The sequence below is a fragment of the Mustela erminea genome, chromosome 1, assembly GCF_009829155.1.
Source record: "Mustela erminea isolate mMusErm1 chromosome 1, mMusErm1.Pri, whole genome shotgun sequence".
NCBI classification, from domain to species: Eukaryota; Metazoa; Chordata; class Mammalia; order Carnivora; family Mustelidae; genus Mustela; species Mustela erminea.
This window is the reverse complement of record NC_045614.1, coordinates 102,101,228-102,117,943: the sequence shown is the minus strand read 5'-3', so window position 1 is coordinate 102,117,943 and position 16,716 is coordinate 102,101,228. Positions and strand designations below refer to the sequence as shown.

Sequence of the window (16,716 nt, the reverse complement as noted above, 5' to 3'; positions counted from 1 at the left end):
TCCTGGGATCGAGCCATGCATTGGGCTCTTTGCTCAGCAGGGAGCCTGCTTCACCCTCTCTCTGCCTGACTCTCTGCCTGTGATCTCTGTCTCTCAAATAAATAATAAAATAAAATAAAATGTTTGTGGCAGTTTTGTAATTAATTACCAAAGAATAGAAACTATCAAAAGATCCATCAATAGAAGAATGAATAAATATGTTATGATGTATTCATGTGAATGAAAACTATAGGGCACGTGGATGGCTCAGTTGTTACGTGTCTGCCTTTGGCTTGGGTCATGATCCCAGGGTTCTGGGACCCAGTCCCACATCAGACTCCCTGCTCAGCAGGGAGCCTGCTGCTTTTTCTCCCACTGTCTCACTGTCTCTGTCAAATAAATGAAATTAAATAATAATCATAATCTTTAAAAAAAAAAAAAAAGAAAACTTATAAGGCACTAAAAAAGAACACACTATTGGTTTTTTTTTTTTAATTTTTTTTTAAAGATTTTATTTCTTTATTTGACAGAGATCACAAGTAGGCAGAGAGGCAGGCAGAGAGAGAGGAGGAATCAGGCTCCCCGCCTAGCAGAGAGCCCGATGCGGGGCTCTATCCCAGGACCCTGGGATCATGACCTGAGCTGAAGGCAGAGGCTTTAACCCACTGAGCCACCCAGGCGCCCCAGAACACACTATTGTTACATGCAATAACATATATCAATATCACAGATAGAGTTTTGGGCAAAAGAGATCAGATAGTCCATTTGTATGGAGTTAAAAAAGAGCAATGATAAAAGGCAGATAAGTGGTCTTGAAGGGCCAAGCTGTTAAATGGCATATAAGTTGAGTATAGATTAGGATAGGGCACAAGGAAGCCTTCCAGTGGTACTGACAGTGTTCCCTGTCTTTATCAGATTAGTGGTATATGGATATGAAATAAACAGTTAAACCTTTCACTTAAAATTTGTTCATTTGATGTATATTTTGCTTTAATTACAGAGATCTCTATTAAAATAGTTAGAATTAAATACTAAAGCAGATAATGTTTTATTCATCATGATATTTTTTAAAGTACATGTGTAGAAACAAATTTTAATTGGAAATATGTTTTTTCTTCTTAGATAGTTCATATTCATTTGGTGGTGTAGGAGGAGTCTGGCCTTTCCTAAAATTGTGGTCTTTATGGGAAACATAAGTGGTGAAGTAGGCATCTAATACATAAGTGATGTAGGTAAGGAGGAGAGAGCCTCCTCCTTATGCCACTCATAAGAACTATTGTTAAGCTGATAATTTGCAGTGCTTTCTTGTACTCAGGATATTCCTCAAAAGCAGGAAATCTTAAAGTATAAATGGATATAAGAGGATAATAGGAAATACAGTTGGTAAACATATGAAGAGTTGGATTTGTCCCTTCCATATCTATTTGGAGAAACTATTTGTCTAGAAATGTAGATAGTGAAGAGGATATTAGGAATTATTAATAAGGTAAAAGCTCTTTATTTTCTTGCTGCGTTTGATTGCTATGTTTGGTTAAACATGGCTTTGCCGTGGAAAAAGATAAAAGCAATTAAGAAACAGTGCAGAGAGGGCACCTGGGTGGCTCAGTGGGTTGGGCCTCTGCCTTCGGCTCCAGTCGTGATCTCAGAGTCCTGGGACCGAGCCCTACGTCAGGCTCTCTGCTTGGCGGGGAGTCTGCTTCCTCCTCTCTCTGCCTGCCTTTCTGCCTACTTGTGATCTCTATCTGTCAAATAAATAAATAAAATCTTAAAAAAAAAAAAAGGAAAGAAACAGTACAGAGGATCGATCATAGGGGAAGGAAGGGAAAACTGAATGGGAAGTCAAGGAGGGGGAAAAACAAACCATGAGAGACTCTTAACTATAGGAAACAAACTGAGGATTGTTGGAGGGGAGGTGGGTGGGGAGATGGGGTAACTGGGTGATGGGCATTAAGGAGGGCACATGATGTGATGAGCCTGGGGTGTTACAACTGATGAGTTATTGAACATTACATCTGAAACTAATGATGTGTACTGTATGTTGGCTAATTGAATTTAAATACAATAAATAAAAAAATAAACTAATAAAGAATAACATCAAGGCATGGGTAGATGAACAGATATATGATACAGCAAATATAGCAAAGTATTAATTGTATGGTTATCAGTGATGCAGGTGTTCTCTTTACAAATCTGTCAACATTATGTCTGTTTAAAATTTCTGTAAAGTAATGCTGGAAAATATATAGCTTCTTTGTTCTGTTTTAGTGGTGGAAATGAGATTCATAGGGTTAATGATAGAAGTAACTGGGGCACCTGGGTAACTCAGTGGGTTAAGCCCATGCCTTCGGCTCAGGTCATGATCTCAGGGTCCTGGGATCAAGCCCTGCATCAGGCTTTCTGCTCAGCAGGGAGCCTGCTTCCCCCTCTCTCTGCCTGCCTCTCTGCCTACTTGTGATCTCTCTTTGTCAAATAAATAAATAAAATCTTAAAAAAAAAAAGTCATCTAGGGAAAAAAACAAAAAAAAGCGATACGGATTATAGGAAAAGGCAAAATTGATGTCCATTATAATTGATGTTGTTATATCCTACCAATGTTGTATGAATGCTTACCTTACATTACTGGATAGTATAGACCTTTTTTTTAGGCCAATTTGGTAAAAGATGGTATCTTGTATTTCTAGGACTACTGCTAAGGTTTTAGCCATTTGAATTTTCTCTTTGATCACAGCCAATTTATGTTTTTTGGCTAGTCGGGTTATTTTTCCTCTTCTTCTGATTTTGTTAGAGTACTTTATAATTTAAGGATATTAATCCTTTTTTTGTATTTGTTACAAATATTTATCCCATTTACTTATTTTGTTTATCATATTTTTTCTTCTGTTGCTTAAGAAACTTCTGCCCTTCAATGATTATAAAAATACTCTCCTAAATGTTTTCTGGTAAATTATTATTTGAATTTTCTACATTCATAGTTTCAATTAAATTATTATTTGAATTTTTTACATTCATAGCTTTAATTCATTCAGAATTTATTTTTGCTTCATGTATTTTGGGGTTCTTTTGTAAGATACATACATGTTTATAACTGTTATATCTTCTTGGTGGAGTGACTCATTACTATAAAATGTCCCTTTTTATCTCTATTAACAATTTTTGTTTTAAGTCTATTTTGTCTGATATTGGTATAGCCATTCCAGCTTTCTTTACGGGTACAGTTTGCATGGTATATCTGTTTCATTCTTTTACATTCAACTTAATTCTGTCCTTGAGTCTGAGCTGTGTTTCTTGTGGACATGGTTGGATTATGGTTTTTTTTTAAAAAATGCGTTCTTCCATTCAACCATGATCTGCCCACTCTATAGTGGCTGTCAGGTTGCTGGCTTTCACCATGATTGTGGGCTCTAAGTTTCAGGGCTGCCATATGACTGGAGTGAGGGCATGGGAGAATGCTACAAAGCTTACTGTTCTTATTGAATTTATCCATTTTTTAAAAAATAAATCTTTCCTGGATTGCTGCAGGTCTTTAATTAATTTACAAAGTTCTGAAAAAGTTGATTAGGCATTTTGCCACTTTCCTCATTGTTTTCATGAATAGAATTTTCAGAGGTCTGCCATTTTTGCTCAATTTTCCTGGAATTTATTTCTGTATATGGTCTGAAATAGGGATTTAACTTTTTTCCTAAATGGATAACCAGTTTTACAGCACAGTTATTAAGTAAATTACCCTTGCCCAATAAGTTAAAATGACATTTTTTGTTATTATTTATTAAGTTTTCTTATATACTTGGATATGTCTCTGGACTTGCTTTTGTTTTATCCAATAAATTTATTAAAAGGAAGTAATTCATTGTCATCTGAACGAAGTATTAGCTATGTGAACTTAGGCAAGTTTCTTCATCTCTCCAAACTTCTGTCTTTTTATCTACAAAATAGTGATAACCTCAGAAGGTTGAGAAGATTAAATTAGAAAATGTCAAGTACTTTGCAAAGACTTGGTACATAGTAAAGTCCAATATTTTAATTTCATATTGATGTTCATAAACACTTTTACTATTTAAAGTTGTGCTGAATTCGCAAAATGACTGTCTTTTATTCTTTAATTGCAGTCTTGGATTATATCAATGGAGTGATAAAGTAGTTCGAAAAGTGGAGAGATTGTGGAATGTTCGAGATAATAAGATCATTTCTCACACTGTGTATCTTCTAGTAACACCTCGTGTTGTTGTACGTATTAACCCGTCTTCTTCACGTTTCCTGACCCATCTCCTCTTTTCCTTTCTTATAGTTCTTTCTTTACTGATCATTATTGTTTAAGGATTTAAGACTAGGGGCACCTGGGTAGCTTAGTTAGTTAAATGTCTGACTCTTAGTTTCAGCTCAGGTCATGATCTCAGGATTGTGGGATCAAGCCCCTCGTGAGACTTTGTGCCCAGTATGGAGTCTGCTTGAGATTCTCTCTCCTTCTGCCCTTCCTCCCAATTGTGCATGCACACTGTCTTTCTCTCTCTAAAATAAATAAATACATCTTTTTTAAAAAAAAGAATTTAAGATTAAATTTCAGGACCTATAATAAGAAAAATGATATAAAGGCAGTACAGTAAAGCTACAAGCCAAGAGAAATATGAAGAAATGGAAATTTGGCAGTAATTCTCATGGCTCCATTTTAAATCATTGCTTTAAGCCAGTGCTCCTCTACTGTCGTACCTCTTAGGATCACTGGTACTGTTTGTGTAATTGCTGATCCTTTCCTATGCTGTCTATATTAGTCAAGGTTGTCCAGAGAAACAGAACCAACAGAATGTGTTGACTGAGAAAGAGGGGGGAAAACAGAGGGAGGGAGAAAAGGAAATTTATTTTAATGAAATAGCTCCTACCGTTATGGAGGTTGGGGAGCTCAAACTCTGAGGGTGTAGGCTGGAAGGCTGAACACTCAGGGAAGAGTTACAGTTTGAGTCCAAAGGCAGTAAGCAGGCAGAATTCCTTCTTGCTTGGACAAAGTCAATCTTTGTTCTTTTTAAGTCTTCAACTGAATGGATGAGGCCTGTCTATATTATGGAAGGTAATCTGCTTTACTTAATTTACATGTTAATCTCATCCAAAAACACCCTTACTCAAACATTCAGAATTATGTTTGATCAAATATCTGGGCACTGTGGCCGAGCCAAGTTGACATGTAAAATTAACCATCCCACTTTTATTTTTAAAATAAACTCTACCCCCAACATGGGGCTCAAACTCATGCCCTTAGGATCAAGAGTCACGTGCTCTACTGATTGAGCCAGCCAACACCCCTGCCTTTGGAACTTTTGCATTGTTCTTGGGATATTTCTCATCACTGGAAATTTCTAACCAAAGGAGAGAAAAAACCAAGTGAGCAAAATTATATTCTAATGAAGAATTTATTTTTGTTTCAAAGACTGTATCTATACTAAGAGCAGTTTATACCTTCATTAAAAATGTTGATACAGTAGTTACAAATAGCAATCATGTTAGTCTGTATCCTTTTTGAAATGTCACTTAAAGCCCAAATCTTCAAATAGAGGAAGAAAATATTAAGAGAAATAATAATTTACTAGCAAAGAAGAGTGTAATAGTATCAAAATATTCTACTTAATTATAGTAAAAACCATATTTTTAAAAGATGTTCTCACTTCTCACCAAAGTAGTTCTTTAATGGCTACTTTATTATATTTAGATTAGGTTAGATAAAGAATCTGCTGTTATCATATTTCTGTAGGGTTTATTTAATTTTTTCTGATTCTCAGGATGAAGCACGAAAACATTTTAACTGTCCAATTCTGGAGGGAATGGAACTCGAAAATCAAGGCGGTATGGGCACTGAGCTCAATCATTGGGAAAAGCGGTTATTAGAGGTCAGTTTATTTTACATTTTATTAGAGGGCACCTGGGTGGCTCAGTGGGTTAAGCCTCTGCCTTTGACTCAGGTCATAATCTCAGGGTCCTGGGATCAAGCCCCGAATCAGGCTGTCTGGTTGCAGGGAGCCTGATTCCCCCTCTCTCTGCCTGCCTCTCTGCCTACTTGTGATCTCTCTCTCTCTGTCAAATAAATAAAATATTTTTAAAAAATTTTACAAGACATATTTTTTCTTTAATAAAAATAATTCTCAGGACGCCTGGGTGGTTGAGTCGCTTAAGTATCTGCCTTCTGCTCTGGTCATGATCCCAGTGTCCTAGGATCGAGTCCCACATGGGGCTCCTTGCACAGCAGGGAGTCTGCTTCTCCCTCTGCCTGCCACTCCCCGTGCTTGTACTCTTTCTCACTTTCTCTCTGGTAAATAAATAAAATCCTTTAAAAAAAAAAAACTTTAAAAATAAATAAATAAAAGTAATTCTTATTCAGGTTATTCAAACAGTATAATGAGTTATGAAGTAAAATTATTTTTCTCTTTTTTTTCTGTTTGGTTCCCCCTTAACAAGGTCAGTAAGTTCAATAATGAACTAGAATGAATCTTAACTGTCCTTCCTGATTATTGTTTGTTAGTTAACTCCTTGTCTCTTTTTAAAACTTGAAATGTTTGATAGGCAGCCACTAAAATAAGTCCTCCTCCTCTTTTCCACTCACTTCCCTTGCTTTTCCGTAAGGTGGACCCTATGTATACTTAAAAACCTATGGTAACTTAAAGTTCCTTTTCCCCTTAGTGCTCCAGATCTACTTTAAGATGTAATCACTATTTAAATTTTTTGTGTATCCTTCCAGAAATGTTATATAAATGTAGAGATACACACACCAACACACAGTTTGTTTTTTTAATGAAGTCATACATTTGTGCAACTCTTTTCCACTTAATGATGTATCTTGACATCTTTCCAAGCAGTACAGGGCTCCTCCTATAATGCAATGTATGCTTTTCTAAAAAAACTCTTTCTTCAAAATTAAACACTAAAAATAACAAGACTCATGGAAAAAACAAATAACATACCACTAAGAAAAGCAGTAAGTCATAATAAAAGTACTAGCTCAGTTTTAAATATATTTCCAATAAGTAAGCTCCTGTATTTACTGTAGTATTTCTTTACCTTAGACAACAACAAAAAGCCATGGTAATTGTAAGGAAGGCTATAAATTGAGTAATGGGGGCAAGACTAACATGTACAAAATTAGAGGGAGCCAGGCAATAACCACTTTTAAAACAGAGCCTCTGGTCATATTGAACCAAGTGGAAGAACATAGAGTGAATGGGTCATGCATAGTACCAGCATTCCTCAGTTGGCTGTGTTTAGCTGTCTTAGTGTACTTTATATTTAACTGCTATTGCTTTGTTCCAGAAAATACTAAAATCCAGGGAAAAGTCATTATAAACCAACATGATTTAACAATTACATAGTATTATATGAAATGTAACAATAGACCTATGTTAATGAGCAACAATGTTTTAAATATTTTAATTTTATTTTATTTCTAAGATTTTAAGTTATCTCTACACCCAGTGTGAGGCTTGAACTTAAAACCGTGAGATCAAGAGTTGCGCACTCTTCCAACTGAGCCAACCAGGCACCCCTAAATTTTTTATTTTAAAAATGTTGTGATGGGGCATCTGGGTGACTCAGTTAAGCATCTTCCTTCAGCTCCAGTCATGATCCCGGGGTTGTGGGATTGAGTCCCACATTGGGCTCTCTGCTTGGTGAGGAGTCTGCTTCTCCCTCTGCCTGCTGCTCCCCCTGCTTGTGCTCACTCTCTTTCGTACTTTATCTCAAATAAATAAAATCTTTTAAAAAATTAAAATGTTGTGGTGAGCAGTTTATTTATATCTGTGATACCTTTCAGGAGTGGCATTCCAGTGGGTGTTCTTAGGTTCAACTAAAGAAGCATTCAAGTGGGGCCCCTGGGTGGCTCAGTGGGTTAAAGCCTCTGCCTTCAGCTCAGGTCATGATCCCAGGGTGCTGGGATCGAGCCCATTGCCGGGCTCTCTGCTCAGGGGAGCCTGCCTCCCTTCCTCTCTCTCTACCTGCTTCTCTGCCTACTTGTGATCTCTGTCAAATAAATAAATAAAATCTTAAAAACAAAAAACAAAAAACAAAATGAAGAAGCAGCAGCATTTAAGCTCACAAGACCTAACAGGCCACAATGAAGAAAGATTCACTTAGAAGGATACAGGAAAGAATGTGCAGCATGGGAGCATGACAGAAGTTAGGCATTTCTCTTGTGCTCCACACAGCAGACAAGGGACTGTCATCCATGCCTCTCCCCCACCCTACTCCAGCTCAAATACAGGAGCATAAGGCCATAACAGAGGGATGTAAGAACCAGCCTGGCTTAGAAGTACTATGTCCCAAATAAGAATTAATATATGTTTGTTCCATAGATATAACTTCCAGATCTCTGTAAGGGACATCCCCATAAGAGTCAGTGCACATGGGGAAGTTCCAAACTGTGGCTTACAAAAGAGTGAAATTAATGCTTGTGCTGACTATTCTTATCAGGTGACCATAAATCAATAGTGATAGAAACTTATGAAAGACACATTTTATTCATTTCTCCCATGGGAATTTAATTTTTTTAATTTTATTTAAGCATATTTCCCAAGTGATTCCCTTTAGAAAGCCATAGATTAGTCACACATGAAAATTTATTCACTCTGTAGTAGAAACTTGAGAGTATTAATTTCATCAACAGCTGCCTTTCTCTGAAATCAACTTTGTGTCTTTGAACTAATTTTTTTTAAAGACTTTATTTATTTAAGAGAAAGAGAGAGAGAGCAAGAGAGTACGAGTGGGGGGCCAGGAGAGGGAGAAGCATGCCCCTGCTGAGCTGGGAGCCTGACTTGGGGCTTGATCCAGGATCCTAGAATCATGACTGGAGCAAAAGGCAGACACTTAACCACTGAGCCACCCAGGTGCCCCCATGAACTACTTTTCTTAATGATATTAAAGTACTTGAGGTGACCATCCAGCATCCAGCATAAGGATTTGAAGAATACTCAGAGTTGTTGTAGGAATTTTAGGATGTGAATAAAAACATTGAGTAGATAGTAGACCTTGATGACATTTTAGGTCCCTCATAGAACTCTTTGATCCTATGATTTTGTGATACTTGTTTTGCATGTTATATTTCTGTGATCATAAGATTGAGGGTTATAAAACCATTTTTTAAAAAATTCAGACAAATAACCATCCCTTCCAATATTTTATGTGCATCTGTTTCAACCACTCATTTTACTTTGTCTAGATTGGGTAATATTTTTACAGTATTTCTGTTTGCTTATATTTATCTTCATTTTCGTCAGAGTTCTAAATGGTGGTTATCTGCCATTTTAGGAAACTGTACACAATGTAGATATTTAAGGCAGAAAGCAAATCTTTCTTTAAGCTTCCTTGTTATTTTAAAGAAGGTTTATATATTTCACTAGTTTAAGTGAATAAGTCAGCCTCTCACACTTGAGACATTTTACATATACATCAAAATAATGGAAATTATTGGGAGTTTTAGGAGGTCTAGTCTTCTAATTTAAAATCTTTTGATTTTCAGAATGAAGCAATGACTGGTTCTCACACCCAGAACCGAGTCTTCTCTCGAATCACTCTGGCATTAATGGAAGACACTGGGTAAGACAGCTATGAGAATATTACATGCATTGTTTATTAAAATGAAATGAATATTGAATTTAATATTCGGATTAAATTAATATTAGCTTAAGAAAATATATTTTACCCTGAAGTAAAATATTTGAATTTTGTGCAGTTAGCTATCTTTACTTATACCAACTCCATTCATTCATTCAATAAATCTTGGGTCTGCATTGGTGGTATAGTGGTGAGCATAGCTGCCTTCCAATAAATCTTTAAGTCCCTTAGTATAGTAATGAATAGATCAAAATTCCAGGCATTGTAAGATTTATTTTATAATGAGTAGAGGCCATGCTAATATAAAGGAACGACTAAAGTTTTTAAAGTTGTAAGTGAAACTGATGATATGTAGATTCCTGATTATTAAAGCAATAGAACTTTCTGGTAAAGCAGTAGAATACTATTTTTAAATTACTCCAATGGGAGTCTTTTTCTTTGTGGGCTCCTGAGTCCTTTTGACAAGACTCACTAGTTTTTGATAGCTTCCTTCCTTTCTTTTTTTGGTATAACAGGATGTGCCAGGCTCATGGGCAAACATCCTGTCCTAGATCTGGGCATCAGCCAGTCTTCCAAGAATCACTGGTTCCATTTAGTGGAGAAGAGATTTTAGAAACCACAACCTGTGGGTGTCTGCGTGGCTCAGTTGATGAAGTGTCCAACTCTTAATCTCAGCTCAGGTCTTGATCTCAGGGTCATGATTTCAAGTCCCCTGTTTGGCTCTACACTGAACATGGAGCCTACCTAAAAGTGAAACAAAACAAAAACACCACCACCTAGGCACCATGTTCATTCCTACTAGGTTACCATTGCTTCTCATAGTTTTTAGTAGACCAAGTTGGGAAATCCATATTTTTGAAAAGAAAGAAGAAAACACTGGATTTATTTTAGTACCATTATAACTCTTTCCCATTTATTCTTGGGCAAGTAATGGCCAACAAAAGTGGTCCTGCTGCTCTGTTTAACAACCTATTTATAGCCCTTTTATAAACAATGCTAGTTTCTTTAAGATACCAGGAGGTTACAGAAACACTGGAGTGTGTGAGTCACTAGTAAAATCATGGCACTGGTGATTTTTATGGCATTTTTCCTTTTTCTGGGGCACCACAACAGTAATATAGCCAGATGTTTCTAAATATATGGCAATATTTTAAAGTTATAGACATGGAAATTAACTTTCCTAAATCCATAAGACTTAAATATAAGTTAACTAAGTTGCTTCTCTCAGTAGAAAACATTATTATTTATCAATCCAGAAACCTGGAAATCATCTTTGACAACTCCCTCTTCCCACCTCTTACATCCAATCAATCAAAAGTCTTCCGTGATTTTTAGCTCTTTAATATCCCTGGAATCTGTCTACTTTTTTGGTCACCACTGCCTTTATCAAGGCCATCATTATCTTTTGCCTGGATTACCATAGTAGTTTTTTCATATCTATCTCACTACATTTTAAATGATCCTTTCTATTGCCCAAAGGCGCTTCACAAATATTCTTTAGAAGTTTATTTTTAATAACATATCACACAGTTAAGAAAGATGACCAAAGTGTACACACACGTACGTATGTACACACACACACACAGATAATTATTTGTGTGTTAAGAGCAAAGATATTGATAGGGGTACCAAGAGCATTCAGTGATGAAAGAATATTTTTTTCCACAAATGGTGCTGGGATAACTGGTTATCCACATGCAAAAGAATAAACCCTACTATATATGATATACAGAGATTAACTCAAAATGGATCAAAGACTTAAATATAAGACTTAAAACTATAAAACTCTTAGAATCAAAGAGTCCAAGATGGTAGAGGAGTAGGAGACCTTAGTTTTGTTCTAGGAGTTCAGCTAGATAGCTATTAAGTAATTCTGAACGCCTATGAACTCAAGTGGAGATCTAAGAAAAGAATTGCTACAATTCTACAAACAGAAAAGTGACCACTTTCTGCAAGAATGACATGACAGAAAAAATCACCTCAAAAAAAGAACAAGAGGCAGTACTGATGGCCAGGGACCTAATCAGTATGGACATAAGTATGATTGTAAAACTAGTGTTCTGAATAACAATTATAAATAAAGATACTAGCTGGGATTGAAAAAAGCATAGAAGACACTAGAGAATTTCTTCTGGAGAAATGATAGAACTAAAATTTAACCAAGTTGAAATTTAAAAGACTATTAATGAGAAGCAGTTAAAAAATGGAGGCTCTGGGATATCTGGGTAGCTCAGTCAGTTAGGTGTCTGTTTTCGGCTCAAGTCATGATCCCAGGGTCCTGGGACTGAGTTCCACATCGGGCTCCATTCTCTGCCTGCCTGCCATGCCTCCTGCTTGTGTGTTCTCTTTCTCTGATAATCAATCAATCAATCTATCTATCTATCTATCTTTTTAAAAATGGAGGCTCTAACTGCTAGGATAAATGAGGCAAGAGCAAGGATTAGTGATATAGAAGACTAAATGATGGAGAATAAAGAAGCTGAGGAAAAGAGAGATAAACAACTACTGGATCACAAGGGAGAGAATTTCAGAGAGAAGTCATACCATAAAGTAAAACAATATTAGAATAACTGGGATCCCAGAAGAAGAGGAAAGTGGGAGCAGAAGGTATATTGGAGCAAATAATAGCAGAGAACTTTCCTAGTCTGGGGAAGGAAACAGGCATTCAATCCAGGAGGCACAGAGAACCCTCCTCAAAATCAGTAAAAATAGGTCCACACCTCAACATATAATACTGAAACTTGCAAATCTCAGAGAAAAGGGAATATCCTGAAAGTAGCTCAAGATAAAAAGTCCATAACCTGCAAGGGTGGACACAGTAGACTGGCAGAAGACCTATCTACAGAGACTTGGCAGGCCAGGATAGACTAGTATATTCAGGGTGCTAAATGAGAAAAATATGCAGCCAAGGATACTTTATCCAGCAAGGCTGTGATTCAGAATAGAAGGAGAGATAAAAAGCTTCCAGGACAAACAGAAACTGAAAGAATTTGCAATCACCAAACCAGCTCTATAAGAAATATTGAAAGGGGTTCTCTGAGCAAAGAGAGACCCCAAAAGTAACATAGACCAGAAAGGAACAGAGACAATATACAGTAACAGTCACTTATAGGTATTACAATGGCACTAAATTCATATCTTTCAGTAGTTACCCTGAATGTAAATGGGCTAAATGCTCCAATCAAAAGACACAGGATATCAGATTGGATAAAAAGGCAAGACCCATCAATATGCTGTCTGCAAGAGACTCTGTGACCCACAGACACCTCCACATTGCAAGTAAGAGGGATAAAAATCATTTATTATGCTATTAGACAGCAAAAGAAAGCTAGGGTAGCAATCCTTATATCAGAGAAATTAGATTTTAAACTGAAGACTGTAGTAAGAGATGAGGAAGGAAACTATTACCACAATTGAAGGGTCTGTCCAACAAGAAGATGTAACAATTACAAATATTTATGCCCCTAACATGGGAGCAGCCAAATATATAAACCAATTTATAACAAAATTAAAGAAACACATTGATACTAATAAATAATAGTAGGGGACTTTAACATCCCACTCACCGCAATGAACAGATCATCTAAGCTGAAGGTTAACAAGGAAACAACAGCTTTGAATGGCACACTGGACCACATGGACACAGGACAGATATATTCAGAGCATTCCATCCTAATGTGATAGAATATACATTCTTCTTGAGTGTACATGGAGCATTCTCCAGAATAGATCACATACTGGGTCACAGATCAGGTCTCAGCCAGAACCAAAAGACTGGGATCATTCCCTGCATATTTCCAGACCACATTCCTTTGAAACTTGAACTGAAATCATAAGAAGAAATTTAGAAAGAACTCAAATACATGGAGGCTAAAGAGCATCCTACTGAAAAAATGACTGGATCACAAAGAACAAATAATCCAACCAAGAAATGGGAAGAAAGGGGGGTGCCTGGGTGGCTCAGTGGGTTAAAGCCTCTGCCTTCGGCTCAGGCCATGATCCTAGGGTCCTGGGATCCAGCCCCGTGTCAGGCTCTCTGCTCAGCAGGGAACCTGCTTCCCTTCCTCTCTCTCTCCCTGTCAAATAAATAAAATAAAATAAAAAGAAATGGGAAGAAAGGGGAACTCTCTTACACTGTTGGTGGGAATGCAAACTGGTGCAGTGACTCTGGAAAACAGTATGGAGATTGCTCAGAAAGTTGAAAATAGAGCTACCCTATGACCCAGCAATTGCATCACTGGGTATTTACCCCAAAGATAGAAATGTAGTGACCCGAAGGGGTACCTGCAGCACAATATTTATAACAGCAATGTCCATAATAGCCAAACTATGGAAGGAGCCCAGCTAGCCATTGCTGGATGAATACAGAGCATGTGGTGTATATATACAGTGGAGTATTATGCAGCCATCAAAAAATGAAATCTTGCCATTTTTAATGACATGGATGGAACTAGAGGGTATTATGCTAGGGAAAATAAATCAATTCGAGAAAGACAATTATCATGTGATCTCACTCATATGTGGAATTTAAGAAACAAAACAGGATCGTAGGGGAAGAGAGGAAAAAAGGAAACAAGACAAAACCAGAGAGGGAGACAAATCATAAGAGATTCTTAATCATAGGAAACAAACAGGGCTGCTCAAGTGGAAGAGGGTCAGAGAATGGGACAACTGCGTGATGAAGCCTAAGGAGGGTATATGATGTAATGAGCACTGGGTATTCTTTAAGACTGATGAATCACTGAACTCTGCCTCTGAAACTAATAATACATTATATGTTAATTGAATTTAAATTAGGAAACTCTTAGCATCCTAGGTATTAATCTTCATGATATTGGAGTAAGCAGTAATTTTTTGTTTAAGATTTTATTTATTTATTTGACAGACAGAGATCACAAGCCGACAGAGAGGCAGGCAGAGAGAGAGAGAGGAGGAATCAGGCTCCCTGCAGAGCAGAGAGCCCGATGTGGGGCTCAATCCCAGTACCCTGGGATCATGCATGACCTGAGCCGAAGGCAGAGGCTTAACCCACTGAGCCACCCAGGCGCCCTAAGCAGTAATTTTTTAAAAGACCTTATTTAAGTAAAAAAAACTTACTTAGGTATATGAGAGAGAGAGAGCTCAAACAGAGGGAGCCACAGAGGGAGAGGGAGAAGCAGACTCCCCACTGAGTTGGGAGCCTGATGCAGGGCTTTGATCCCAGGATGGTGGGATCATGACCTGAGCCAAAGGCAAGTGCTTAACTATCTGAGTTACCCAGGTGTCCCAGCAGTGATTTCTTAAATATGATAACAGAAGCATAAGCAACCAAAGAAATATTAGATAGATTAGACTTCATCAAAATTAAAAACTTTTGTGCTTCAAAGGGTACTATCAAAAAAGGGAAAAGGCAACTCACAAAATGTGGAAAATATTTGCAATAATCTATCTGATATTATATCTAGTACCCAGAAAATATAAAGAATTCTTATAACTCAATGATAAAAAGGCAACCTGATTTAAGAATACGTGAAGGATTTGAATAGATATTTCTCTAAAAAAGATACAGAAATGGCCAATAAGCACATGAAGTTATTCTCGGCATCATTAGTCCTTAGGGAAATGCAAATCAAAATTACAACAAGATACTATTTCACACCTACTAGGATGACTATAATAAAAAAGACCATAGCAAATGCTGATGAGGATGTGGGAAAATTGGAATTCATATACTGCTAAGAGGAATGTAAAATGATCCAGCCACTTTAGAAAACAGACTGATAGTTCCTCAAAAAGTTAAAGGAGATTTACCATATGATCTAGCCATTTTACTCCCAGTTATCTGTCTAAAAGAACTGAAAACATGTCCACATAAAATCCCAGACATGAAGAGTCACAGCAACTTGACTTATAATCAAAAAGTAGAAAAGCCTTAATGTTCATGGCTGATGAATGGACAAGCAAAATGTGGTATATACATATGATGAAATATTATTCAGCCATAAAAGGGATGAAGTCAAGAGAATGAAGAGACATGTTAGAGATAGGGAGAATATATTTGTAAAAGGCACATCTGATAAAGGACTATTACCCAAATATATAAAAAAACAACACCAACTTAAAATTCAAGGTACTCCTGAGTGGCTTGGTTGATTGAGATCTGCCTTCAGCTCAGGTCATGATCCCAGAGTCCTGGGATCAATCCCCACATCAGGCTTCTTACTCAGCAGGGAGCTTGCTTCTCTCTCTGCCTGCGTTTTCCCTGCTCCTGCTCTCCCTCTCTCTTGCTCTCTGACAAATAAACTCTTAAAAAAAAAAAGTCTTAAAACTCAACAATAAGAAAATGAACAACCCAATTAAACACAAGCAAAAGGGGGCGCCTGGGTGGCTCAGTGGGTTAAGCCGCTGCCTTCGGCTCAGCTCATGATCTCAGGGTCCTGGGATCGAGTCCCGCATCGGGCTCTCTGCTCAGCAGGGAGCCTGCTTCCCTCTCTCTCTCTCTCTCTGCCTGCCTCTCCAACTACTTGTGATTTCTCTCTGTCAGATAGATAAATAAAATCTTTAAAAAAGAAAAAAAAAACAAGCAAAAGAGCTATACAGACCCTTCACCAAAAAAGGTATATAGATAAGCATATGAAGAAATGTTCCATGTTTTATTTAATGACAAAAATATTTTGTCAGTAATTTTAACATCATTACAAAAAGAGTTTATAGGGCGCCTGGATGGCTCATTTGGTTAAGCATCTGCCCTCAGCTCAGGACATGATCCCACAGTCCTGGGATTGAGTCCCATATCAGGCTCTCTGCTTAGCAGGGGGCCTGCTTCCCCCAACCCTTCTTCTGCTCCTCCCACTGGTTGTACGCTCTCTGTCAAATAAATAAATAAATAAAATCTTAAAATAAGAACTTGTAATTACTCTAAGTTTTTTATGTTTACTGTATTTTGATTTCCTTAATAAACCATTTCTTTTCATCTTAATAAGAAAAAGGGAAAGAAAGAAATAAAAGGGGAAGAGAAGGTGATTGGAAGGAAGGGAAAAAAGAAAGAAGCATCAACAATAGGATTCTTCCCACTTCTGGATTTCAAAACTATAATTTGGAGTGATAGCAACTATAGGAAAGAAACAGACTATGTGTGAACTCTTTTTTTGAAATTTTTTTGTTTTTTCTTAAGGT

General features: G+C 37.1%; 1 protein-coding gene across 1 annotated transcript in view; it reads left to right on the top strand.

Annotated features, from left to right (window-relative positions):
• Positions 1–16,716, top strand: part of LMLN (leishmanolysin like peptidase) — an 83,188-nt gene that overhangs the window by 25,520 nt on the left and 40,952 nt on the right. Inside the window, exons 9-11 of the mRNA XM_032336024.1 lie at positions 4,086–4,203; positions 5,745–5,852; positions 9,467–9,543. Of these exons, the coding sequence (XP_032191915.1) occupies positions 4,086–4,203; positions 5,745–5,852; positions 9,467–9,543 (303 nt within the window). The remainder of the gene's footprint in view (positions 1–4,085; positions 4,204–5,744; positions 5,853–9,466; positions 9,544–16,716) is intronic.